This window comes from Elephas maximus, chromosome 12 (assembly GCF_024166365.1).
Source record: "Elephas maximus indicus isolate mEleMax1 chromosome 12, mEleMax1 primary haplotype, whole genome shotgun sequence".
Lineage (NCBI taxonomy): Eukaryota > Metazoa > Chordata > Mammalia > Proboscidea > Elephantidae > Elephas > Elephas maximus.
This window is the reverse complement of record NC_064830.1, coordinates 108,769,300-108,795,343: the sequence shown is the minus strand read 5'-3', so window position 1 is coordinate 108,795,343 and position 26,044 is coordinate 108,769,300. Positions and strand designations below refer to the sequence as shown.

The window sequence follows — 26,044 nt, the reverse complement described above, 5'->3', positions numbered from 1 at the left end:
TTGGCAGTGGCTGGTGTGTCAGAAGTAGATCTCCAGGCCTTCCTTCCAAGGCACCTCTGGGTGGACTCAAACCTCCAACCTTTCAGTTAGCAGCTGAGCGTCTTAATCCTTTGCGTGACCCAGGGACAAAGGGTATTTCATCCCTTTTTATTTTCTGTCACTGAATGTCATTTTATATTGTAACTATGTATGATCTATTCGATAATAACAGTAAACAAGAAGAAGAAAGGAAAGTGCCCTTTTCCACGAGAACCGGCTTAGTTATGCAGGTGTGGTTATCCTGGAACCAAGAGCACACTGCGCGTGAGCTGTTGGGGTGTTTGTTTACCAGGAAGGCTGTAGAACAGTGAGGGTCTTTTTTTTTTTTTTTTTATGACTTTATTTTGTTGTTGTTGAGAATATACACAGCAGTACATATGCCAGTCAGCAGTTTCCACATGTCCAGTCCAGTGAAATTGACGACATACTTCAAGTCGTGCAGCCGTTCTCACCCCCTTTCTAAGTCGTTCCTCCTCCACTAACATAAACTCGCTGCCCCCTAAGGTTCCTACCTAGTCTTTCAAGTTGCTGTTGTCAGTTTGATCCCATATAGACAGTTCCTAACAGAGCACAGTGCTCAAGGCAGACATTTTTTACTAGTTAAGCTAAACTATTGTTTGGTTTTAAGAAGACTTAAGAGGATATTTTTGATTTAAGGTTTAAAATTATCTCAGGGCCATAGCTTCAGGGTTTCATCCAGCCTCCATGGCTCCCGGAAGTCTGGAGTCCATGAGGATTTGAAATTCTGCTCTGCATTTCCCCCATTTGATCAGGATTCTTCTAAGGAATCTTTGATCAGAGTGTCCAGTAACGGTAGCCTGGCACCGTCCCGCTCTTCTGGTCTCATGGCAAAGAAGGCAGTTGTTCGTGGAGGCAGTTAGCCAGGCATTCCATTTCGTCCTTGTGTTCCTGCTCCAGGCAAATAGAGACCAGTGATGCCTTGGGTGCCTGCCTGTAAACGTTAAAGACCCCAGGCACTACACAACAAACTAGGAGGTAGAACAGAAACACTGAACACGTTATTAGGCCAATGAACTGGATGTCCCATGAAACCACGACCCTAAACCTCCAAACCAAGGGAGAGTCATTTTAAAGGCAAAGAGTCCGGAGCTTCCGTATCCAAATGAGGCATCTTAATACCTCTAGCTGGGCCTTCCTGTAACAAGCGTTGTCAGCACAGGTGGGCCGTTGCCACAGGACTTCAGCAGGAACTTTGGCGTCTTCTGAGACACACCAGATACTCTTCCTCGAGGGGGGATGTGAGTTTGGAAACAGCCTGCCCTTACCAGGAGCAGAGTTGACAGGAGAAAGCGTTCTTAAGCCACTCTGTGAGCCTTGGCAGTGACCCCGAGCAGAGGTCATGGAGCACCTGGCATGTCCAGAGGGGAGGGCCCTCTGGGTGGACGTCCCAGAACGATGACACAGGCTGTGCTCCTGCCCAGAGCAGCCTCTTAGTGAGTGGCTGCTGTTGACTGGGCTGTGCGTGGGTTGTCCCGTTTAGTGTCCTATTAGGCTTGCTGGGTCGGTGTCACAGCTCACTTCAAGGGGAGGGAACGGAGGCTTGGGGCCATGTGACTGACTGAGGGGCACAGTCGGGCCCGTCTGCCTCCCGGCGAGCCGTCCCCGCCTCAGTGTGTGCTGGGCCTTGTCTTGCAGGTGACGATGCCTGGGGAGCCCGTGGATGTGGCCTGTGGCGTGGATCACATGGTGACTCTGGCCAAGTCCTTCGTCTGAATCGCCTCCCTTCCCAGCTCGATCTGCCCTGGCCCCAGCACCACGGGAAGTGCTTAGTGGGGACCAAGGCATGCCAGCCAGCCAGGGCTCCTGGTGGGGGTCGAAGGGGCTCAGAACCTTTTGTGACGTGTGGCTCTCCTGCAGCCCTTAGTGGGCATGTGTTAGCAGTCTCGGGGACATGGTCCCTTCTCCCCGCTAAGAGGGAAACCTGCTGAATCCGGCACAGTGTGGCTGCCGTTGGGGCTACAGCTGTGCCCCTGAGGAGTGAGGGTTAAAGGCCCAGCCTGGGGAGGGTAGGGACAGTCTGCACTCTCAGTTCCGTCCAGGACATGTGTGACAGCTTTTGAGCGCCCATAGCACTGTGTTTGACGTAAGAGGTGGTCTGACAGAACTTGGTGTTCAGGAGGGCTTCAGCGGCCCCTCTGAGCACAGTGATGGCTCGCTTTGTGTCGGGGAGGCTTGTGCTGCGCAAGGATGAGCCCCGTTGAGGTGAGGATGCCAGGCTGGTGGTTTCCATCCACACCCACCTTGCTCCCCTGCCATCCCTGGCCAGCTGCCCCCAGCCAGCTTGCTGTGGACACGAAGCCAGCCGCCTGCGCTACCTTGGGCGGGCTTCACCGTGGAGCCTGCGTCAGCCTTGTAACCATTCTCACTGCCAGTTTTGAAAAGCTGAGAAGCTCCCACAGGAAGAAGATCGAGGCCAGATTCTTGTGGGCTGAGGGCTTTGAACATATCCCTCAAAAGCTTGGCTGAAGCACCAAGCCTTGGAGGAGGATGATTCAGAAATTGTGAAAAACACTTGATTTAATAATGTAACTTGTCTTTTTCTTGAAAAACATCTTTGAAAAATCTCTTTTGGAATAAAATATATTTTCTGCCTTTTTATTTTTCAGAAGTGAAGGGGTCTTTATTTTACTTGATCATTTAGAGATTAAGAAAAATTATCAAAAGATTAGCTTTTGATACAGAGGCAAATAAAAGCCAGCAACAAAAATACTTTAGAAGACAGGCCTACTTAGAAATGTTCTCTGGATGGATTCTACCCCGTAGTTCAACTGAGAGGGAATAATGAGATGTAAAACAGCTCGTGTCCCTGGGTGGTGCAGACGGTTACCGCCTTCCACTGCTAACGAAAGGTCGGAGGTTGGAATCCACTCGAAGGCACGGCAGAAGAAAGGCCTGGTGATCTCCTGAAAAATCAGCCACGAAAGCCCTGTGGGACACAGTTCTGCTCTGACACGTGGGGTCGCCGTGAGTCGGAAGCTACCCCATGCGAGTGGTACTGGCACTGGTGAAGGAGTTGGTGCTCACACATGCTGCTGCCAGCTCCCTGCTCCTCGTGGCATCAGCAGACCTCCACTGTGTCCCTGAGGTGCTAGGGACAGGTCGTGACGCCGGTCGCATGGCGACAAACTCCTGCGTCCTGAGGCTTAAAACCTCAATAAGGAGACTGAGCAGAAACAGGTGCGGTACAGCGTGGGGCAGTCGTGCGGACCGTGGAAGAGAACGGCAGGGACGGGAGGTGTCGGTGGACCGTGGTTTGAAGTAGAACGGCCACTGCGTAGGCGGTGTCCTGGCTGTGAGCGGAGGCAGCCGGGGGGTGTCCGTAGGGGCAGGAGCAGCCCCGTCACTGCAGCAGCAGGGGCCCCTCATCTGGGCAAGTGCCCCCTCCCGTTTCCCTGCGGCCAGGGGGTCGAGTCCTTAGGTTACCGCAGCAAAGGTGGTGTCCCGGCCGCTCCCTGCATTCAGCGCATGCACACGTGGAGACCTGTTAGGCCGTTGGCTCGGCTGCTGTGATTTGTCATTTTGTTCTGTGAAGAGTCAGTGTCACAGGCTCCTGAGTGAAGCAAGCCACCTGCCCACTCTGGTGCCTTTTCTGCCGTCCGCTGCTCCTGCTCCCAGCCCTGCCTGTCTGTACATCTTAGGGGCTGCAGCCAAGGCCAGAAGAGCAGCCCCAGCTGTCAGCCTGAGAAGGTGTAGGAATACCTGCCACTTGTTGGGGCCCCAGCGCCTCCCTCTAGAGACAGGGTCCTTCCCACGCTGCCTGGATCTCAGTCTTCAGTCCTCTTGTACTGCCCGACATGCTGGCCACTGCTCCACAGTGACTCCTGGGGACAGGAATGGCTCTCACTGGCACAAAAAGTGTGAAATCAGCTATTAAGACACTTGGCGTGCTAGTTTCATAAGGGTGTCAACCCCGGGCATATTCAGGAGAACCCGGTCATAGCTCCTGTTTCCGGAATCTGTGGGTGATCCCCGTCCTCATTAATTCGGGAAATACCACGTGCTTACTGTGTCCACAGGACAAAGCGGAGCCAGCCGCATACCCTGAGAGATCCACAGTTCAGAGGATGCTAGCCTTCAATGGTGGCTGGGGCTGCCCTCACCCATCTACAGGACAATCCTGCAGTCAGAGCTGTCGGAGCTGGAGTGTGGCCAGGCCCTTCTGATGGCCTTCAGGACTACGCTCAGCCCCTGGCGTGGCACGTGGAGCAGCCACTTCTCCAGGGCCTGCAGAGTGGCTGTGCGCTTTGCGCTCACACCCTCCTTGAGGGCCCCACACCTGCTTCCTCTCCCCCAGGCTGCATCACCCAGTTGCCATCAGATAGTCATGCTGCCCCATTGAGAAATTCGAAACCTCACACACCAACCTCGAGACTTCACATGGAGACAGCTCAGTCCAGGCAATGCTTGAGCGGGAGACAGCATATGGGGTCCCTTCACCTGCACGCTTCTCAAATCTGGGGCCATACTGAGGGGTATGCTCAAAAGTCACCTTTAAAGGGATAAGCCCAGATCCTGTGGTCACCTTCCCAAACCAGGGAGGCAAGCAGGTGAAACGCAGGTGGTGGTGGGAGCTGCTGTGGCGAGGACATCATGCTCTGGTAGGGCCACGGTGGCAGTTAAAACACTAGGAGACCAGAGAGCAGATCCCACAAAGCCATGCCCAGCAGAAAAATGCCCCGAACTAAGTCCACCCTGTGGACTACAGCAGAACGGACTCAGGCTAGTGGCACACGCTGGCTCCACAGCTGCTGCAGTTGGTCCTCATTTCAGTGGGAGAATCCTGACCAGGAAGCATATGCTCCCGGGGCCTTCTCTGCACCAGGACCTGCCAGCACTGGGGACCCATGGTGATAGGCTGCTAGCGTTCGAGCCTGCGCTCTGGGGCCCGCTGCTTTGACCGTCTGGTCTCAAGAGGGAGGAAAGACAGGATGGGCCACCTGCCCTGCAGAACAGCAAAAGGAGCCATGGCTACAGTGGGCCTTGGGGACTCCTTGGGGCAGATTCTGTCTCCTAACCCTGGGCCTCTCACCTCGGCTGCACGATACAGTCATGTGCAGGGGAGCTTTTAAAGCCAAGGCCAGCTCAGACTCTGAGGCGGAGTCCAGGCCCAGGAGCAAGCTCCCAGGGCAGTGCTCATGAGCAGCGAGGGTTGGGAGCCCTGCCAAGTAGACGCTAATGCTGCACCCCAGGAGGAATTACAGCCTGACTGGGGTGGGGTGGGGCGGGGGGAGGAAGGCTCCCTTAATGGTTCTGAAAGGCTGGCTGACATCAGGGCCTCCCCGACACTAGGGCTTCCTCTCGCCTCCCCACACCTCAACTTTGCACTGGGAAGTCAAGGGGAGGCCAGCCAGGACACTGACCCCCCTGGCCGCCCATTTCCTTCCTTCCGTCATCCATCTTCAGTGACCCAGAAGCCACTGCTGAGTTGCTGAGAAGTCCTCTGGCTCCCCACGGCATGTAGGAGGGGCTGAGGCCCTTCGCCTGCTGAACACCCACCTTGGATCTCCATTCATCTCCACCCTCCCCACCCCACTTCTCCATTTCAGCCTGTCCCCTCTCACCTGAACCCAGGCTGTTCCCACAGCTTGGGCCATTGATTTTACCAAGCTCGACCCTAATGTCCTGTCCTCCCAGAGCCCAGCGCCCCCTTGTGGTCTATCCTAGCACTGTGCTCCCTGTAACAGCCTGTTTCCATGGCCATATACCTCCCCTGCGGTGAGCAAGTGCAGGGGCCAGGGCTGATTCCTCCAGGTCCCCACGCCCAGCACAGGGCCTGGCACCGCCTGGCTGAGAGTGAATGTGTGTGAGCGGTGTGGACAGGAGGTCAGGCTCTGGAGGCCTTTGCAACTGTTTTGAGAGTTTTGGGGCATTCAGGGGTCCCCACGGATGTCCTGGCCCCAGTGGATAGCTGAAGGACTGAGGGGGGTCTCAGTCTGCAGACCCCAGAAAGAACCTTCACAGCAGCCGGGATGTCCCTGGGTTCAAGGTGATGGTGAAAGTTCACCAGCGTCACCTTCACTCCCATCTCCAGGGTCTCTTCTTCTGTGGGGGCAGGTCTGAGGTGGTGTGGGACCGGACAGGGCCAAGTCCAGGTCCAGTTCGTCAGCCCTGTGCGGCTCATACCTGCCCTCCACGGAAAACGTCCAAGGAGCAGGATGCAAGGTGTCAGAAGCCCAGAACTGGCTGGTCTCGAGCTCATCTCTTTATGCCTGGGCAGCCCCAATGTCCACCTGCCCAGTGCTTACGGGAGGGATGCTCAGCATGGTGCCCCCCTCCTTCCCCCAGGATACCTTGTCTGGGCTTCTAGCACCCAGGCACCCTTCCTGGGCCGTGATGCCCACAGCAGGGCTCCAGGCATGGGGAAGAGAGGGTCTACGGCCTGGCATCCAGCCTCCATCTTCCCCTGCCATCAGCAAGGCCTGCTGTCCAGCTCCAGGGGTCCTGTGACTCCCAGGCCCCCTCTGCTAGAGTTTCAGGGAGGAATGGTGGGTGGAGTAGCCAGTTTCCACGATGGCCCCAATGATCTTAGCTCCTGGTTTCACACCTGTGTAGTTTACTTCCCCAACAGAGCTGGGTGTATGACAACAGAATGATGGGTACGTGTGAATTCTGAGGCTGGGGATGGTTTGGAGCTTGGGCCCTCGAATCCCTTGCTCTGAGGGAAGCCAGGCACCATACTGCAGTGACACTCAAGCAGTCCTATGGGGAGACCCACATGGAGAGAACTGAGGCCTCCTGCCAACAGTCAGCCCTAACTTACAGCCACGTGACTCAGAATGACAGCAACGTCATGGGCGACCCTGAGCCAGAATTGTTCAGCCAAACTGCTCCTGAATTTCTGACCCACAGAAACCATGACACGTGCATACGTCATTACTGTGTTAGGCCACGAAGTTTTGGGGCGGCTTCTTAGGCAGCATTAGGTAACAAACACCTAGTGCTGTCTCTCAGGGGGCTGATTCCCCTCTGATCCTGGATGTTGGACTGAAACATCATTTGGACGCCCGCCCAGCCCCTGGCCTGTGGTCCCCTGACCGCCACACAGAGAAAGGGACGAGTGAGATGTCGGGTCAGCACGAAACCAGACGGCCGTCAGCCACCTTCATTTTTTTTTCCTTCGTTTTAATTAACACTTTACAAAGTACAAAATATACTGTTTTGGGGGACATTAGGTACTTTTTTCTCTCCATCATACAGTACATGAATCTCGAAGGTTTTGTGTTTCTTCAACAAAGAGAGTAAGCGTGAGGGCCCCTGGGGGAGGGCTGGAGGCTGCCCACTTGCCCCTTCACCCAGACCTCGGGGCAGATGTAAGCGCTGCTGGTGACACAGGGCGCGTCAGGTGAGGCCCTGGGCAGGGCAGAGGCCCCTCAGCGCCCTGCGCGTCCCACGCACCCACCCCCATTCAGGATAACGGAAATGATTTTGGCATAGAGCAAGGGGATTGGGGAGTCCGTGTAGTTAGCCCCCACTGTTTTGGAAACAACCCTGCTCAACTCTTCTGGGCCACTTTCAAACAGGTAAACTGAGGCAGTGGAAAGGAAACTGCATTGGGCCTGTTTTTTTTATCTCTCCTTGGGTTTCCACCTTTGCTAGGTGCTCTCCCAGGCTGACTCCAGGACCAGAGGCTCTGAAGAGTCCTCATGGGCAGGTCTCCCCATTCAGGAGGGCCGTGTGGACTGCCATGTCCAGGGGCTGCCAGGCCTGGGGAGTGGGGTGGGGTGCAGATTCCCTGTGGGGCCCCTCTTCCCCCTCCAGAGAGGATTTTTAAGGAGTCAAGTGGGGAGGGGCCCTCCTAACCAGAGAAACTTCCCTGGGGGCCCCACTCTCCACTGGGGCCAGGGCCACCCACCCACTGAATCACCCCTGTACATGTGGCCCGGGGGCAAGACTGTCGAGGACTCAATGAACCAATGCTAGAGCTCGGACCTGGGATTTGCACACATGTGCCACACACACACAACATGTATAACACATTCATGCTTACACGTGTGTAAACACACGTACAGGCACGCACAAAACAGTGTTCCACCTCACCCAGCCTCCCCTCCCCTCATACCAAGAGCCACACCACAAACTCCCTTGCCATCAGGCTGCCCCAGGTCACCACAGCCCAGGCCTCAGGCTTCTTCTGCCCCACCCAGGGCACCTCCTGTGGTCACCAGCCCCAAGAGCATGCCTGCCTCAGCCAACAGCTCCAACCTTTACCTTCCCAAGGAGAAGAGCCTTCACGGGAGGGTGGACATCAATGCTGAAGGCCACAGCCCCCCATGGCTTCCCCCCACATGCTGTGGAAAGGGCACGAGAGACCATTAGGCAAGCTTGTCTGTTTGCTGCCCTATTTTGAAAATGAAAGAAAGAAAAAAGCTGGGGTGGGCTTCTGGATGTAGGAAAAGGTATCTGGCTAGCTACCCGAACCAAAGTCCACTGCCGACTCCATTCCAACTCATAGTGACCCCACAGGGTTTCCAAGGCTGTAATCTTTACGGAAGCAGAGTGTGACATCTTTCTCCCACAGAACCGCAGGTGGTTTCAAACCGCCGACCTTTCAGTTAGCAGTCAAATGTCTTACCACTGCGCCATCAGAGCTCCTCCTGGCTAGCGACACTGGGGCTCAGTTACCCTCAATGACACCCCCTGGCCTCTCCCCTCAAGCCAGCGCTCTCCTTCCCGTCAGCCATCTTGGTTGGCTTCCCTCCCAGGCAGTCTTCTCTAAAGCAGAAAGGACTGCCTTCTCCAGGCCTAATGCCTCACGGTCGGTCAGCACAGTATCCAGGACACCTGAAAAGGCCATGGCTCGTGCCTTCTCACTGCTGAGACTCCCTCATGCTCACCAAGCCAGCCCTCCACCCCATTTTTCAGTGGCTGGGTCGCCAAGGACCGGCAGCTGTCAGCCCTGCTCACAGTGGGCAGAGGTACTGGGGAGTTTCCCTCCCACCCCCCAGCCTGTGCTTCACTCAGGAAGTGGTACTGAAAGTCCCTGTCCCAGGGCTAGGGTGCTCTGCTGTCACCAGGGGTGGCCCGGGGCCCCTCCCAGCTTGGGGCTGCAAAAAGCCACAGAGGACTCCATCCATATCCAGATCTGGAAGCTCAAAAAGGTGGTCCAAGGACTCCCAAAGCCTGGGAAACAGCCAAGAGCGGCTGGTGGCAAGGGGCACACAGTCATCTGTTAAGATTATCAGGCAAATGGTGCCTGTGGCTTGGGGCAGGGGCCTGGCCCTCCCTGTCTGCTTGTCTCCTGACCTCCAGAGTACTGTCTGTCCCCTCAGAGGGCATAAGCCTCATCACAGCAACCATCCTCCTGCTGGGAACCTAACAGGTCACTGTGACCATGCTGCCTGATGGCAGAGGCCATGCTGCCTGAAGCCACGTCAGCAGCCCTGGGCACCCAGCTCCCACTGCCCACCAGGAGCCTGCTGTTTCCTGGAGTGCAGTGAGAAAAGAATGCCAGTGGTTTGGGAGGCTCTCAACTCACTTGGACCTTGGTTGAGGGGAGGCTGCCAGGGCCAGGTCTGCACGCCCCTGGGGGCTTTGGAGACCCCCGAGGAGAAAGCAGGCAGAGCTGACAGCACCCATGCCTTTGCTGGTCAGGACTGGGGGGCTGAGGGAGACCGGGGCTTCTGGGGAAAAAGGGAGCCCCATGCTGAGGGTTGGGCCAAATCTTTATAAATGGGAGGGGGGTGTCACTGCTCCCTCTCTGACACCCCACTCTTAAGTTCTCACCTCTCTAGATTGGGCAGGTGAGGGGCGAGGTGTGGGATGTGCTTACACTGAGCCTTTCTCACCCGAGATTGACATGGAGACAAAGGCGCACACACACGCTTGTGCACCGGGGTCCAGCCTAGGGCCCATCTCCTCCCCTCCTCTCTGCAGTCTCGCCCACCCAGGAGCCTGGCTGGGTTCCTGGAGGTCTACGCTGCGAGGAACACCGTTTTCCTTCCCACTTCGCCTGCCCCCTCAGCCAGAGCCAACAAGCCCAGCCCCAGCCTGGCCCACTCCCCAGGGCAGGGAGGAGCGACCCTGAGCAACTGCTGGTGGACAACCTTCGGCACACCGAGAAACAAACTTCCCTTGAGGAGTGGAGTCTGGGGACACTTATCCAGCAAGCAAGGAGCCAGCGAGGGGTATGGAAGAAGGGACAAGGGGACCACACGCTTCCCCAGGAGAGCTGTGGAGACCATGCCGTTGTCTATCCTACTCACAGGCACGCAGAGAACACAGAAATAAACCAGCTTCTTCATACAGGCAGAAGGAAAGGGGTTGGGGACATGAAGGGCCCACTGTGGTTCCCACTGAGTCAGCTGGAAACACCCACGTGGCCGCCAGGGCCGGAGGGCCACGTCCTCAAGCCAAGCAGCTCCCGACGCAAACATCAAGTCACACATCCTTTTCTTTTGACAGAGCTCCGGAGGCCGCCTGGGAAAAGAACCTGAGATTTCTAAGCCTGCAGGTAAAATAATCAGGTAAGCTGTCAACATAAAACCAGCCCCCTGCGGGGGGGGGACCCAAGGGTCCCAAGCAGGGACTTGGACCCACCCAGCCGGCCTCGTTCTTCAGACAGGAGACTGTTCCAGAAGGTTGGCCATTTTGTCAAAAAGAAAGAAATTCCAACCCCTCCTCCCTCTGTAACACGGTCCCCCCCACAAATAAAACGAGGGTTTGGGTGCCTTGGCTGTGGGAACAGGTGTGGGGAAGGGCAGGGGCCAGCTTTCAAGGGCGCCTGGGGGGCAGCGGGGCAGGCAGTCAGGGCGCAGACCACACCAGGCCCTCGGCACAGTCCCGGGTCAGGCTCCTGGGCTTGTTTCCTTGAAAACCAGGTGTGCGGGGTCCGACTGGCTTCCCTAATCATCGTATTGCCTATATACTTGAATTAAAAATACATGGTGGCTCAAAACGTGCGTGCCCGGCCACCACGGGGTGGGCAGAGGCCCTGGCGGCCACACACACACGTGCACACCCGGCGGGGCGTGTCCACACAGCGCGCACATGGTATATATTAACATATATATTGCTCAAGTATATATGCTATTTACAGTATACATCTATATCAACATAACAGGTATTTATATGTGTGTACAACAGATACGTCCTGGGGTCTGGGGACACGCACAAGCTTCGAGAGGTGCCGCGGAGAACCAAGGCCTGATACAGAGAGAAGGGGACACGGGGCTCCAGCCGCTGCCTCGCCCCCTCTGGCCGCCTCCCTTTGGGAACCAGCAAACAATTTATAAGTTTTGGTTGTTTTGTGCAAAATGAATTAACTTAGAAAGGGGGAGCTCCTGATCTGTGCTGTAGGCCCCAGGCATCTGAAAATGGTCTGACACACAGCTCCCCAACGGGCAGGCTTCCAAGGCTTGGAGGGTCCCACGCAGCTCAGAGAAAGCATGGCAACGGCCCTTCTTCTCTGGCCTTCTCAGAGACAGCACGACCAGCTACAGCCCTACAAAGCACCAGGGAGCGTCCTGGGGCAACCCAGCAGGCTCTTCTGGTCCTGCTCATGCAGGAAGCACCCCCAGACATTAAGGGGTTGGGGGCTGCCCGTTTCCCCAGTCAGCCGGCAGCTGCTGCTCTGCTGGCCTCCACTGTCACCCTGGGTCCCCTGGCACCCCCCACCCCACGCATAGGCAGAACCGTGGCTTCCTGGACCCGTGCTGCTGTGGCGGGCTGGGAGGCCTCGCGTGGGTGCCACAGGGCACAGCTCTCTTGGAGCAGCCTCCCACAGAGAAGAGAGGGCGAGGCCCGGTTCTCACGTTTGTACCTGAAGCCTCTACTCTGGGTCCCCTGGGAGAACTCAAAACAGGCCCCACCCCTGAAAACTGAAACCCTGCCAACAGCAGCCTGGGTGAAAATGCATTAAATAAAAAACTAAAACAAGCTACGGTTTTCTCTTTAAGGCTCAGTTAAGCTGCCTCCCAGGTCAAGTACTCATGAATGCCACGGTCCCCGGATGGAGGGGTGGGCAGGGGAGGGGGAAGGACAGGGGGTCCTATGCTGGTCTAGTCAACTGCTGGGAGGTGGGGGTTACCTAAGAGACCCTGGGCCCCGAATGCTGGGGATGCCCCCACATGGGGAAACTGAGGTGCAGTCTGCTGGAGGGCTGAGGGAAAGCAGACAGGACAGGAGCATGTGGCCCAGCTGCTGGGCCTCCTGGGACCCCACCCATGGGGAGGGTGGCTGGACAGGGTCCCTCTTGGCAGTCCTGCTGGGAGTTAGGTGCAGGCCTGTGGTTGGCGGCGAGGTGCTGGGTGCCCACCCATGCTCCTGTCCCACCTCCGCAGCCACTATGACCCGAGGGTGGCCCACTGGCCTCTACTCTGGAACCAGCCCTGAGCTGATGGATGAGACCAGCGAGCTTGGCGTGCAGCCCCCTGCAGCGGGGGCCTCCCCAGGCTCCACGCATGCAGCCCCCCTCCACCAGCCCCCAGGACAGCACGAGAGACAGGACCCAGAGTCTCGCAGGAGGAGTCAGCTCCCTTTGGCACCTGCCCGCTGGTGTGGATGATGAGAGGATGACCGCTCACAAGCTGCCTGGGCCTCAGAAGCCATTTTCGGGGGTGGGGTTTGGGAAGGAGACAGGCAGTTCTCAGGAGGGTCTGGGGGCTCGGGGAAGGCGTGGGGCGGGAGTCATGGGGAGGAGGCCTTGGCGTGGGCCCCAGGCCTGGAGGAGTCAGCAATCAGGCGAGTATCCCAGAAGCCCCTTCTCTGGGGTCTCTGGGGCCGATCTTCCAGTCTGTTGAGAAATACTGCAAGAACAATCTTCGGGGTGGTGGGGGCTGGAGCCCGGACTGGGGAGCAGATGGGGCCATCCTAATGCTTCTCAGCTTGACTGACTTTCAGGGCGCTGATGACACCATTGATGTTTTCTTCTGGTACCTGCAAGGGGCAGGAAGTGGACACCCATTACCCGGGGACCTGCCACCCCGTGCGGCCCCGTCCCGGGGGCTGGACACTCACCAGTGCGTGGTCGAACTTGAAAGTACTGATGTAATAGGCTGGGATGTCTGCAGCAGCCAAGGGCTCGGAGATCTGGGCCACAATCCCACACTCATCTGGGGAGAGAGGTGGGTGCAGAGCTCAGGCCCAGGTGGCCTCGTCTCCCGGGACACCCATCCAGCATGCCCTCGGCCTATCCCTTCCAGCTACAGCCACCATCTTCCCAGAGAATCCCCATGGCTCTCCCTAAAGGCTTTGCTCTCAGGCTCATCCTCAAGGCACCTTCTGGGGTCCCCGGGCCAGCCGGAAGCTCTTGTCCACAGACCTCCACAGAGCCGCTGTGACCACCCTCGGCTCAGGCCCCGCGAGGATTCCCAGCTTTGCTTCCCTGCTATTCTGGGGGTTCTCTGCAGACAGAGCCACCGGGTGGTATGGTGTGAAGGATGTGGGTCACCCCTCTCAGCTCTGCTCTGCTCTTTTCTAGTCAGATGATCGTGGGCAAGTCATTTCTCTCTGAGCCTCAGTTTCCCCATCAGAATCTCTACCAGTTAATAAATCAAAAAACTGAGCCAAACCACGAGAAAACTACTGGAACCAATAGAAGACTTCAGCAGAGTATCGGGATACAAGATAAACATACAAAAACCATCTGGATTCCTCAACACCAGCAAAGAGAACCTGGAAGAGGAAATCACCAAATCAACACCATTTACAGCAGCCCCCAAGAAGATAAAATACTTAGGAATAAATCTAACCAGAGACGTAAAAGGCCTATACAACGAAATCTACAAGACGCTACCGCAAGAAACCAACAGAGACCTACATAAGTGGAAAAACATACTCTGCTCATGGATAGGAAAACTCAACATTGTGAAAATGTCTATTCTACCAAAAGCCATCTATAGATTTAATGCAGTTCAGATCCAAATTCCAATGACATTTTTTGATGAGATGGAGAAACAAATCAACTTCATATAGAAGGGAAAGAGGCCTCGGATAGTAAAAAATTACTGAAAAAGAACAAAGTGGGAGGCCTCACGCTACCTGATTTTAGAACCTGTTATACCGCCATAGTAGTCAAAACAGCCTGGTACTGGTACAACAGAATCACAGACCAATGGAACAGTGTCATGACTGAATTGTGTTCCCCCCAAAATGTGTGTCAACTTGGTTAGGTCATGATTCCCAGTATTGTGTGGTTGTCCTCCATTTTGTAATTGTAGTTTTATGTTAAGAGGATTAGGGTGGGATTGTAACACCACCCTTACTCAGGTCACCTCCCTGATCCAAGGTAAAGCGAGTTTCCCTGGGCTGTGGACTGTACCACCTTTTATCTCTCAAGAGAGAAAAGGAAAGGGAAGCGAGCAGAGAGTTGGGGGACCTCATACGACAAGAAAGCAGCACCAGGAGCAGAGTGCATCCTTTAGACCAGGGGTCCCTGAGTGAAGAAGCTCCTTATCCAGGGGAACACTGATGAGAAGGCCGACAGAGAGAGAGCCTTCCCCTGGAGCTGACACCCTGAATTTGGACTTATAACCTACTGGACTGTGAGGAAATAAATTTCTCTTTGTTAAAGCCATCCACTTGTGGTATTTCTGTTATAGCAGCACTAGATGACTAAGACAAACAGAATTGAGAATTCAGACATAAATTCATCCACCTATGAGCAGCTGATATTTGACAAAGGCCCAAAGGCCATTAAACAGGGCAAAGGCAGTCTCTTTAACAATTGGTGCCGGCATAACTGGATATCCATCTGCAAAAAAATGAAACAAGACCCGTACCTCACAACATGCACAAAAACTAACTCAAAATGGACCAAAGACCTAAATATGACATCTAAAATGATAAAGATCATGTAAGAAAAAATAGGGACAACACTAGAAGCCCTTATACATGGGATAAACAGTATACAAAACATTACTAACAATGCATAAACACCAGAAGACAAACTAGGTAACTGGGAGCTCCTAAAAATCAAACAATTACGGTCACTGAAAGACTTCACCAAAAGATTAAAAGGACAACCTACAGACTGGGAAAAAATTTTTGGCTATGACTAATCCGGTCAGCATCTAATCTCTAAAATCGACAAGATACTGCAAAACCTCAAAAACAAAAAGGCTAATAACCCAGTTAAAACATGGGCAAAGGATATGAGCAGGCATTTCACTAAAGAAGACATTCAGGTAGCTAACAGATAAATGAGGGAATGCTCATGATCATTAACCGTTAGAGAAATGCAAATCAAAACTACAATAAGATTCCATCTCACTGCAGCAAGGCTGGCATTAATCCAAGAAAGACAAAATAATAAATGTTGGAGAGGTTGTGGGGAGACTGGAAAACTTATACACTGCTGGTGGGAGTGTAAAATGGTACAACCACTTTGGAAATTGATTTGGCGCTTCCTTAGAGAGCTGGAAATAGAACTACCATAGGATTCAGCAATCCCACTCCTTGGAATATATCCTAGAGAAATAAGAGCCTTTACACTAACAGATATATGCACACCCATGTTCACTGCGGCACTGTTTACAACAGCAAAAATATGGAAGCAACCAAGGTGCCCATCAATGGATGAATAGATAAATTATGGTATATCCACACAATGGAATACTAACCCAAAAACCCATTGCCGTTGAGTCAATTCTGACTCATAGCGACACTACAAGACAGGGTAGAACTGCCCCATAGGGTTACCAAGGAGTGCCTGGTGGATTTGAACTACTGACCTTTTAATTAGTAGCCATAGCACTTAACCACTACACCACCTGGATTTCCAATGGAATACTATGCAATGATAAAAAACAATGATGAATCTGTGAACGTCTCATAACAGATGAATGTGGAAGGCATTATGCTGAGTGAAATTAGTCAGCTGCAAAAGGACAAATATTGTATGAGACCACTATTATTAAGAACTCAGGAAAAGATTTAAACACAGAAGAAAATACTCTTTGACGGTTACGAGGGTAGGGAGGGAGGAAAGGAAAGGGGTATTCACGAACTCGATAGTAGACAATAATTATTTTAGATGAAGGGAAGGACTATACACACTACACGGGAGGTCAATACAACTGGACTAAACCAAAAGCTAAGAATACAACCAAACACTTTGAGGGTCAGAGTAGCAGGGGCGGGGGTCTGGGGACCACGGTTTCAGGGGACATCTAGGTCAACTATCATAAAGTGTATTAAGAAAACGTTCTGCATCCCACTTTGGTGAGTTGCGTCTGGGTTCTTAAAAGCTAGCAAGCGGCCATCTAAGATGCATCCATTGGTCCCAACCCACCTGGAACAAAGGAGAATGAAGAACACCAAAGACATATGGTAAAGATGAGCCCAAGAGACAGAAAGGGCCACATAAACCAGAGACTACTTCAGCCTGAGACCAGAAGAACTAGATGGTGCCCAGGTACCACCAATGACTGCCCTGCCAGGGAACACAACAGAGAATCCCTGATGGAGCAGGAGAAAAGTGGGATGCAGACCTCAAATTCCAGTAAAAAGACAAGACTTAATGGTCTGACTGAGCCTGGAGGGAACCCAGATGTCATGGCCCCCAGGCTCTCTGTTAGCCCAAAACTAAAACCATTCCTGAAGCCAACTCTCCAAAGGTTAGACTGGAATATGACACAAAATGATACCGGTGAGGAGTTAGCTTCTCAGCTCAAGTAGACACATGAGACTATGTGGGCATCTTGTGTCTGGAGGCGTGATGAGAAGGCCAAGGGGGACACGCGCTGGCTGAATGAACATGGGAAATACAGGGTGGAGAGGAGGAGCGTGCGGTCACATTGTAGGGAGAGCAACTAGGGTCACCTAACAATGTGTGTATATGTTTTTGTATGAGAAACTGAACTGTAAACTTTCACTTAAAGCACAATAAAAAAAGAGAAAAAAAACAAAACCAAGCCAGGTGCCATCAAGTTGACCCCAACTTATGGTGACCCCCTGTGTCAGAGTAGAACTGTGCTCCACAGGGTTTTCAATGTCTGATTTTTCAAAAGTAGATTTCCAGGCCTTTCTTCTGAGGCACCTCTGGGTGAACTCCAACCTTCTGGTTAGTAGCCAAGCGGTTAGCCATATGTGCTGCCCAGTGACTCCTATCAGGTAAGAGTCCCTCTTAAAGGCAGCATCCAAGGATGGTGAGACTTCAATCACTCTGGACATGTCACAGGAAAAATAGATTGCTGGAAAAGGACATCACGTTTGGTAAAGTACAGGATCAGTGAAAACAAGGAAAGCTCTCCATGAGTTGGACTGACACCATAGCCACAACAGTGGACTCAAACAATGATCGTGGAGATGGTTGAGGACTGGGCAATGTTTTGTTCTCTTGTACGTAAGGTTGCTAGAAGTCGGATGACTCGACAGCAAACAATCACAACAAAGGCAGTACCTAACATCTGATTGCAGCTGGAACATGAGTTCCTTCTTCTGCTAGACCTCCAAAGCAGGGGACTGCCCCAGGCTACACCCTGGTTCCAGCCAATAAGGTGGTCTTGGGGTTTCCTGGGTTGCGTCACACCCCAGCCTCAGCTTTCTTCCTGATTTGAAGGTGTCATTCAAGGCTTCCTACTACAGGAACACCTCCAGGATCTGAGGACCACTCTTCTCACAACAAAAAGGGTTTTGAGATAGTTTACTGAAATATACTCAGTATAATAGTAAGGAGCCCTGGAGGCTCAGTGGGAGAAAGATGTGGCAGTCTGCTTTAGTAAAGATTGTTGTTGTCAGGTTCCGACTCATAGCAACCCAATGTACCAAAGAACAAAACACTGCCCAGTCCTGCACCATCCTTACAATTGTTGCTATGCTTAAGCCCATTGTTGCAGCCACTGTGTCAATCCGCCTCGTTGATGGTCTTCCTGTTTTTTGCTGACCCTCTCTCTACTTTACCAAGCATGATGTCCTCCTCCAGGGACTAGTCCCTCCTGATAACATGTCCAAAGTATGTGAGATGTAGTCTCACTCTCCTTGCTTCTGAGGAGCATTCTGGCTGTACTTCTTCCAAGACAGATTTGTTCGTTCCTTTGGCAGTCCGTGGTATATTCATCATTCTTCGCCAACACCACAATTCAAAGACATCAGTTTTTCTTCAGTCTTCCTTACTCATTGTCCAGCTTTCACATGCATATGAGACGACTGAAAACACCATGGTTTGGGTCAGGCACATCTTAGTCTTCGAGGTGACATCGTTGCTTTTTCAACACTTTAAAGAGGTCCTTTGCAGCAGATTTGCCCAATGCAATGCGTCTTTTGATTTCTTGACTGCTGCTTCCGTGGGTGTTCATTGTGGATCAAATAAAATGAAATCTTTGAAAACTTCAATCTTTTCTCCATTTATCATGATGTTACTTACTGTTCCAGTTGTGAGGATTTTTGTTTTCTTTATGTTGAGGTGTAATTCACACTGAAGGCTGTGGTCTTTGATCTTCATCAGTAAGCGCTTCAAGTCCTCTTCATTTTTCAGCAAGCAAGGTTGTGTCATCCGCATAACGCAGGTTGTTAATGAGTCTTTCTCCAATCCTGATGCTCCATTCTTCTTCATATAGTCTAGCTTCTCGGGTTACTTGCTCAGTGTACAGACTGTATAGATATGGTAAAAGGATACCCACACCTTTCCTGACTTTAAACCACGCAGTACCCCCTTGTTCTGTTCAAACAAATGCCTCTTGGTCTATGTACAGGTTCCTCATGAGCACAATTAAGTGCTCCAGAATTCCCATTCTTCTCAATGTTATCCATAATTTGTTATGATCCACACAGTTGAATGCCTTTTCATAGTCAATAAAACATAAGTATACATTTTTCTGGTATTCTCTTTCACCCAGGACCCACCTGCCATCAGCAATGGTATCCTGGTTTCACGGCCTCTTCTGAATCCGGCCTGAATTTCTGGCAGTTCCCTGCTGATACACTGCTGCAGCCGCTTTTGAATGATCTTCAGCAAAATGTTACCTGCATGTGATATTAATGATACTGTTCGACAATTTCCGCATTCAGTTGGATTACCTTTCTTAGGAATAGGGATAAATATGGATCTCTTTCAGTCACTTGGCCAGGTAGCTGTCTTCCAAATTTCTTGGCATAGATGAGTGCTCACTTTGAGTGCTGCATCCACTTGCTGAAACATCTCAGGCCATGTCAATTCCTGGAGCCTTGTTTTTTGCCAATGCCTTCAGTGCAGCTTGGACTTCTTCCTTCAGTACTATCGGTTCCTGATCATATGCTACCTCCTGAAATGGTTGAACATCGACCAATTCTTTTTGGTATAATGACTCTGTGTATTACCTCCATCTTCTTTTGATGCTTCCTGTGTTGTTTAATATTTTCCCCGTAGAATCCTTTGATACTGTAACTCGAGGCCTGAATTTTTTCTTCAGTTCTTTTAGCTTGAGAAATGCCAAGCATGTTCTTCCCTTTTGGTTTTCTACCTCCAGGTCTTTGCACATGTCATTATAATACTTCATTTGTCTTCTTGAGCCGCCCTTTGAAATCTTCTGTTTAGCTCTTTTACTTTGTCTTTTCTCCCTTTTGCTTTAGCTACTCAGCATTTGAGAGCAAGTTTCACAGTCTGTTCTACCATTCATTTCGGTCTTTTCCTTCTTTCCTGCCTTTTTTTAATAACCTCTTGCTTTCTTCTTGTATGATGTCCCTGATGTCATTTCACAAGTTGTCTGGTCTTCAGTTATCAGCATTCAATGGGTCAAATCTATTCTTGAGATGGTCTCTGAATTCAGGTGGGATATGCTCAAGGCTGTACTTTGGCTCTTATGGACTGGTTATAATTTTCTTCAGTTTCAACTTGAACTTGCATATGAGCAATTAATGGTCTGTTCCACAGTTGGCACCTGGCCTCGTTCTGACTGATGATATTGAGCTCTTCCATTGTCTCTTGCCACAGATGTAGTCAATTTGACTTCTGTGTATACCATCTGGTGAGGTCCACATGTATAGTCACACTTTATGTTGGTGAAAAAAGGTATTTGCAATGAAGAAGTTGTTGGTCTTGCAAAATTCTATCATTCAATCTCCATCATCATTTCTATCTCTAAGGCCATGTTTTCCAACTACCAAATACTTCTTTGTCTCCAACTTTCACATTCCAATCATCAGTAATTATCAATGCATCCTGATTGCATGTTTGATCAATTTCAGACTGCAGACATTGGTAAAAATCTTTAATTTCTTTGTTTTTGGCCTTAGTGGTTGCTGGATAAACTTGAATAATAGTCGGTTGTATTAACGGGTCTTCCTTGTAGGCTTATGGATATTATCCTATCACTGACAGCACTGTATTTCAGGATAGATCATGAATGCAATGCCATTCCTCTTCAATTTGTCATTCCCAGCATAGATCCTATGATTGTCCAATTCAAAATGGCCAGTATCAGTCCATTTCAGCTCACTAATGCCTAGGATATTGATGTTTATGCATTCCATTTCATTTTTGACAACTTCCAATTTTTCTAGATTCATACTTTGTACATTCCATGTTCCGATTATTAATGGATGTTTGCAGCTGTTTCTTCTCATTTTGAGTCGTGCCACATCAGCAGGTGAAGGTCCCGAAAGCTTGACTCCATTCACGTCATTAAGGTCGACTCTACTTTGAGGAGACGGTTCTTGCCCAGTCACCTCTGAGTGCCTTCCAACCTGGGGGCTCGTCTTCCAGCACTATATCAGACAATGTTCCGCTGCTATTCATAAGGTTTTCACTGGCTAATGCTTTTCAGAAGTAGACTGCTAGGTACTTCTTCCTAGTCTGTCTTAGTCTTAGTCTGTCTCAGTATTTGAACACCGGTGGCATAGCTTCCAGCATCACAGCAACACGAAGCCCACTGACAAATGCGTTTTGTAAAGATTACAGCCTTGGAAGCTCTATGGGCAGTACCACTCTGTGCTACAAGATCACTGTGAGTCAGAATGGACTCAATGGCAATGGGGATAATAACACTACACACACACACACACACACACACACAAAGCCAGTGTAAAGGGGATGCTGCTATGTTGTTAGCTGCAGTTGAGTGGGCCCCCAACTCATGGTTGGGGCCCATGCACAACGGAACAAAACACTGTCCGGTTTGCGCCATCCCCGTGATCGGTTGTGGCTACAGGATTTTCATGATCCATAGGGTTTTCACTGGCTGATTTTCAGGAATAAATCACCAGATCTTTCTTCCTTGTCTCTTAGTCTGGAAGCTCTGCTGAAACCTGTTCAGTATCATAGCTACACACAAGCTTCCACTGACAGATGGGTGGTGACTGCTCATGAGGTGCACTGGCCAGGAATTGAACCCAGGTCTCCAGTATGGAAGATGAAATTTTACCAGTGAACCACCAATGTCCCCACCAAAAGAAAATCTTGATGTTTGAATTCACCTGCAAATATCAGACTAAGATTAATCCACGGTGACCAAAATCCCCTTGGTTGTTTCCCTAAAAGCTGGTGTTCTAATGTGGCAGTGATGCTTTCCCCATCTCCTCCCCAGGGTGGGGGCAGCGCCCCATGGGACCCTGAAGCCCAGAGCCAGGGAATCGAGCAGGACGTCACCCTTCCTTCACCCCCACCACACCGAAGCCCAGCACCCCCTCCCTTCACTCCCCAGTCCAGCTCTCAGCATCACCCCCAGACCTGTGCAGGGCGGCCAGGCAGGTCTGCCAGGGGACCACGGCTAAACCCACAAGCCCCTTGGCTGGTCAGCTCCCTCGCTGGGTGATAGAGGCTGGTTGTGTCCTCAGACACCTTTAGCTAGAGAACAACCACATCTATGAAGAAGGAAGGAGGTGGCCAGGGTCTCTTAGGGTCTAACCAGTTGCTGTGGAGCGGATTCCAACTTATGGTGACCCCACGAGTGACAGAGTAGCACTGCGCTCCACAGGGTTGTCAATGGCTGATTTGTCTGAAACAGGTCACCAGGAGCCTCTTCCGAGGGGCTTCCGGGCAGGCGCGAGCCTTAACCATTTGCACCATCCAGGGACTCCTTTTAGGGTCTAGAGTGTGCTTTTCAAATGTGCTGTGACATCAGTTGAGAAGGTGGGTGACCAGTGCTGTGTAAAATGACAAAGGATAGACAACAAGGCCAACGGTGCAGCAAGTAGCCAGAGAAGCATGCTTCCGTCTCAGTCATTTGCGTGTGTCCTGGGTTGTGATGTAAAACGTATTTCTACAGACCATGGTCGAAAACACAGGGAGCCACCAGCCTAAAATCTCTCAGATTCCCTAAAGTTACGTTTCTTGCAGGAATATTTACAACTCCAAGTATGGCTCTGAACACCTCTACACCCTGGGAAGGCAGGCAAATCCTGCCGCTGCTCGCCAGAACCAACATCAGTGTGTCTTATATGCTCACTTCCCTTCATCACCGCCCAAGGCCACCAACCAACCAGCCTTACAGCACGGTGCCCACTGCGGCCACCGAAGCCATCCTACCCCCCACCTGACTGTTTTGGGTGATGTAATTATACAGAGTGCATTCTGGTAAGCGGCCTCAAAAACCCCTTTATTTCTACTGTGGTCAAAAATATATAATGTAAAATCTGCCTTTTTAACCATTAAAAAAAATTTTTGTTTTGTTATTCGTGTTGAGAACATACACAGTAGAAACACACACCACTTCAAGTTTCTACATGTACATTTCAGTGACATTGATGACATACTTCAAGTCGTGCAACCATTCTCACCCTCCTTTCCTGAGTTGTTCCTCCTCTATTAACATAAACTCACTAAGATTACTATCTTTCGAGTTGTTGTCACTTTGATGCCATATAAAACCAAACTCACTGCCATCGAGTTGATTCCAACTCATAGCGACCCTATAGGGCAGAGTAGAACTGCCCCACAGGTTTCCGAGGAGCAGCTGGTAGATTTGAACTGCCCACCCTTTGGTTAGCAGCCAAGCTCTTACCCAGAGCCACCAGGGCTCCTGATTCCATATAGACAGTTCTTAAAAGAGCATAATGCTCAAGGCAGACATTTTTTATTAGTTAAGTTAAACTGGTTTTAAGAAGACCTCAAGGAATATTTTTGGTTTACATTTTAAAGGTTATCTCAGGGCAATAGTTTCGGAGGTTCACCCAGCCCTCGTGGCTCCAGAAAGCCTGGAGTTCACATGGATTTGAAATTCTGTTCTGCATTTCCCCCCCGTGTTGATCAGGATTCTTCTATAGAATCTTTGATCAAAATGTCCAGTAATGGCAGCCAGGCACCATCCAGTTCTTCTGGTCTCATAGCAAGGGAAGCAGTTGTTCATGGAGGCAATTAGCCAGACATTCCATCTCCTCCTCCTATTCCTGACTCTTCTTCCGCTCTTGCTCCAGGTGAATAGAGACCAATTGTAATGCCTTAGATGGCTGTTTGTAAGCTTTCGAGACCCCAGGCACTATGCAATGAACTAGGAGGTAGAACAGAAGCACTAAACATGTTATTGGAACAATTAACTGGGATGTCCCATGAAACCATGACCGTAAACCTCCAAACCAAGGAGCCAAATCCCATGCATTGTTTGGCTGTACATAAACAGCCTCAGTAGCTACTCTTTTTGTTGTTATTGTAAATATATCTGTCACAAAACTTTTGCCAATTTGACCTTCTCCGGGTGTACGACTTGCTGACGGCAATCACAACAATTAGCTGTGCAACACTGCTCTGGATCACCGCGATTTTTCATGCCTGTTAAACCTCCCTTCCCCCGTCCCTGGCAACCACTAATTGACTTTGGTCTCTATACATCTGCTTTTTCTTGTCTTTTTATGTAAGTAAGGCCATGGAATAGTTGTCCTTTTGTGACTGACTGACTTATTTCATTCAGCATAATGTCTTCCAACTCCATTCATACTGTAGCATGTATCAAGGCTTGACTTCTTCTACTAACCAAAAAAAAAGAAAACCTAAACACGCTGCCGTCGAGTTGATTCCAGCTCATAGCGGCCCTATAGTGGCTGAGTAGTACTCCAGTGTAGGTGTGTACCACATTTTGTTTATCCACTCATCTGCTGACGGGCATTTAGGTTGTTTCCACCTTTTGGCTATTGTGAATAGTGCTGCAATGAACATCGGTGTACAAAGCTCACTGGAGTCTGCTTTGAAGTCTTTTGGGTATATAACTAGGAATGGAATTGCTGGGTCATATGGTAGTCCTATTTTTAGTCTTTTGTGGAACCACCAACTGTTTTCCACAACGGCTGCACCGTTTTGCATTCCCGCTAGCATGAATGAAGGTTCCACTTTCCCCATATTCTTTCCAACCTTTGCTGTTACTTTATCTTTGCCAGCCTAGTGGGAGTGAAACGGTATCTCACTGCAGTTTTGATTTGTAGCTCTCTGATGGCGATGACGCCAAACATCTTTTCATGTATGGTGGCTACTAGAACGTCCTCTTTGATGAAATGTCTATTTGTCCTTTGCCCATTGCATGACTAGGTTATTTGTCTTTTTGTTGTTAAGTTGTTGAAGCTTTATATGTATTTTGGTTATTAGATCTTTGTTGGATATGTAGTTTCCAAAGATATTCTCCCAGTCAGTAGCTTGTCTTTTCACTGTTTCGTCTTTTTTTTTTTAATATTTCAACATATTTATTGGTTTTAACTTTTAAATCAATCTAAAAACAAGGCAGAAAAGGCTAGTTTAACATGGTTTATACTATGTTATAAACCTTGAGGTCTAACAGATACCACTTAATGTTGACTTAGCACATTTTTTTGTATTGTACTTTAGATAAAGGTTTACAGAACAAGCTAGCTTCGCATTAAACAATTAGTACATACATTTTTTTGTGACATTGGATATCAACCCCACAACATGTCAACTTTTCCTTCTCAAACTTGGGTTCCTTATTACCAGCTGTCCTGTCCCCTCCTGCCTTCTAGTCCTTGCCCCTGGGCTGCTGTGCCCCTTTAGTCTCGTTCTGTTTTATGGGCCTGTCTAATCTTTGGCTGAAAGATGAAACTCAGGAGTGATTTCAGTACTGAGCTAAAGGGTGCCTGGGGGCCGGCCATACTTTTGGGGTTTCTCCAGTCTGTCAGACCAGTAAGTCTGGTCTTTTTTTGTAACTTAGAATTTTGTTCTACATTTTTCTCCAGCTCTGTCTGGGACCCCCTATTGTGATCCCTGTCAGAGCAGTCAGTGGTGGTAGCTGGGCACCATCTAGTTGTACTGGACTCAGTCCGGTGGAGGCCGTGGTAGTTGTGGTCCATTAGTCCTTTGGACTAATCTTCCCCTTGTGTCTTTGGTTTTCTTCATTCTCCCTTGCTCCCAACTGGGTGACACAGTATCTCAGATGGCTGCTCACAAGCTTTTAAGACCCCAGATGCTACTCACTGAAGTAGAATGTAGAGTATTTTCTTTATAAACTATGTTATGCCAGTTGAGCTAGATGTTTCCTAAGACCATGGTCCCCACAGCTCTCAGCCCATTCATTTGGTCCCTCAGGGAGTTTGGATAGGTCTATGGAGCTTCCACGACCTTATCTCGGACAAGTTGTGCTGGCTTCCCCAGTGTTATGTACTCTCTTACCCTTCATCAAAGTTACCACTTATCTATTGTCTACTTAGTGTTTTTCCATCCCTAGCCCTCCCCTCCCTCGTAACCGTCAACGTTTTTTTTTTTTTTTAATTGAACTTTACATGAAGGTTTACAGAACTAGTTTCTCATCAAACAGTTAGTATACACACTGTTGTATGACATCGGTTAACAACCCCATGACATGTCAACACTCTCCCTTCTCAACCCTGGCTTCCCTATTACCAGCTGTCCTGTTCCCTCCTACCTTCCAGTCCCTGCCCCAGGGCTGGTGCACCCCTTCAGTCTAGTTTTGTTCCATGGGCCTGTTCAATCTTTGGCTGAAGGGTGAACCTCAGAAGTGGCCTCATCACTGAGCTGAAAGGGTGTCCAGGGGCTATACTCTCAGGGTTTCTCTGGTCTCTGTCAGGCCAGCAAGTCTGGTCTTTCTTTCTGAGTTAGAATTTTGTTCTACATTTTTCTCCAGCTCTGTCTGGGACCCCCTATTGTGATCCCTGTCACAGCAGTCAGTGGTGGTAG

At 50.5% G+C, this 26,044-nt stretch overlaps 2 protein-coding genes across 3 annotated transcripts in view; one reads left to right on the top strand and one right to left on the bottom strand.

The window, feature by feature from the left end:
* RCC1L (RCC1 like) overlaps positions 1–3,028 on the top strand; it is a 34,894-nt gene extending 31,866 nt beyond the window's left edge. The window contains exon 11 of one of the 2 annotated variants that reach the window (XM_049904794.1): positions 1,696–3,028. In XM_049904794.1, coding sequence (XP_049760751.1) covers positions 1,696–1,773 — 78 coding nt within the window. In that variant the 3' untranslated portion in view covers positions 1,774–3,028. The remainder of the gene's footprint in view (positions 1–1,695) is intronic. The other variant, XM_049904796.1, reaches the window with a different exon arrangement.
* A 4,050-nt stretch (positions 3,029–7,078) lies between these two features.
* Positions 7,079–26,044, bottom strand: part of CASTOR2 (cytosolic arginine sensor for mTORC1 subunit 2) — a 67,860-nt gene continuing 48,894 nt past the window's right edge. Inside the window, exons 8-9 of the mRNA XM_049904800.1 lie at positions 13,015–13,109; positions 7,079–12,933 (exon numbers count right to left, since the gene is read on the bottom strand). Of these exons, the coding sequence (XP_049760757.1) occupies positions 12,868–12,933; positions 13,015–13,109 (161 nt within the window). The 3' untranslated portion in view covers positions 7,079–12,867. The remainder of the gene's footprint in view (positions 12,934–13,014; positions 13,110–26,044) is intronic.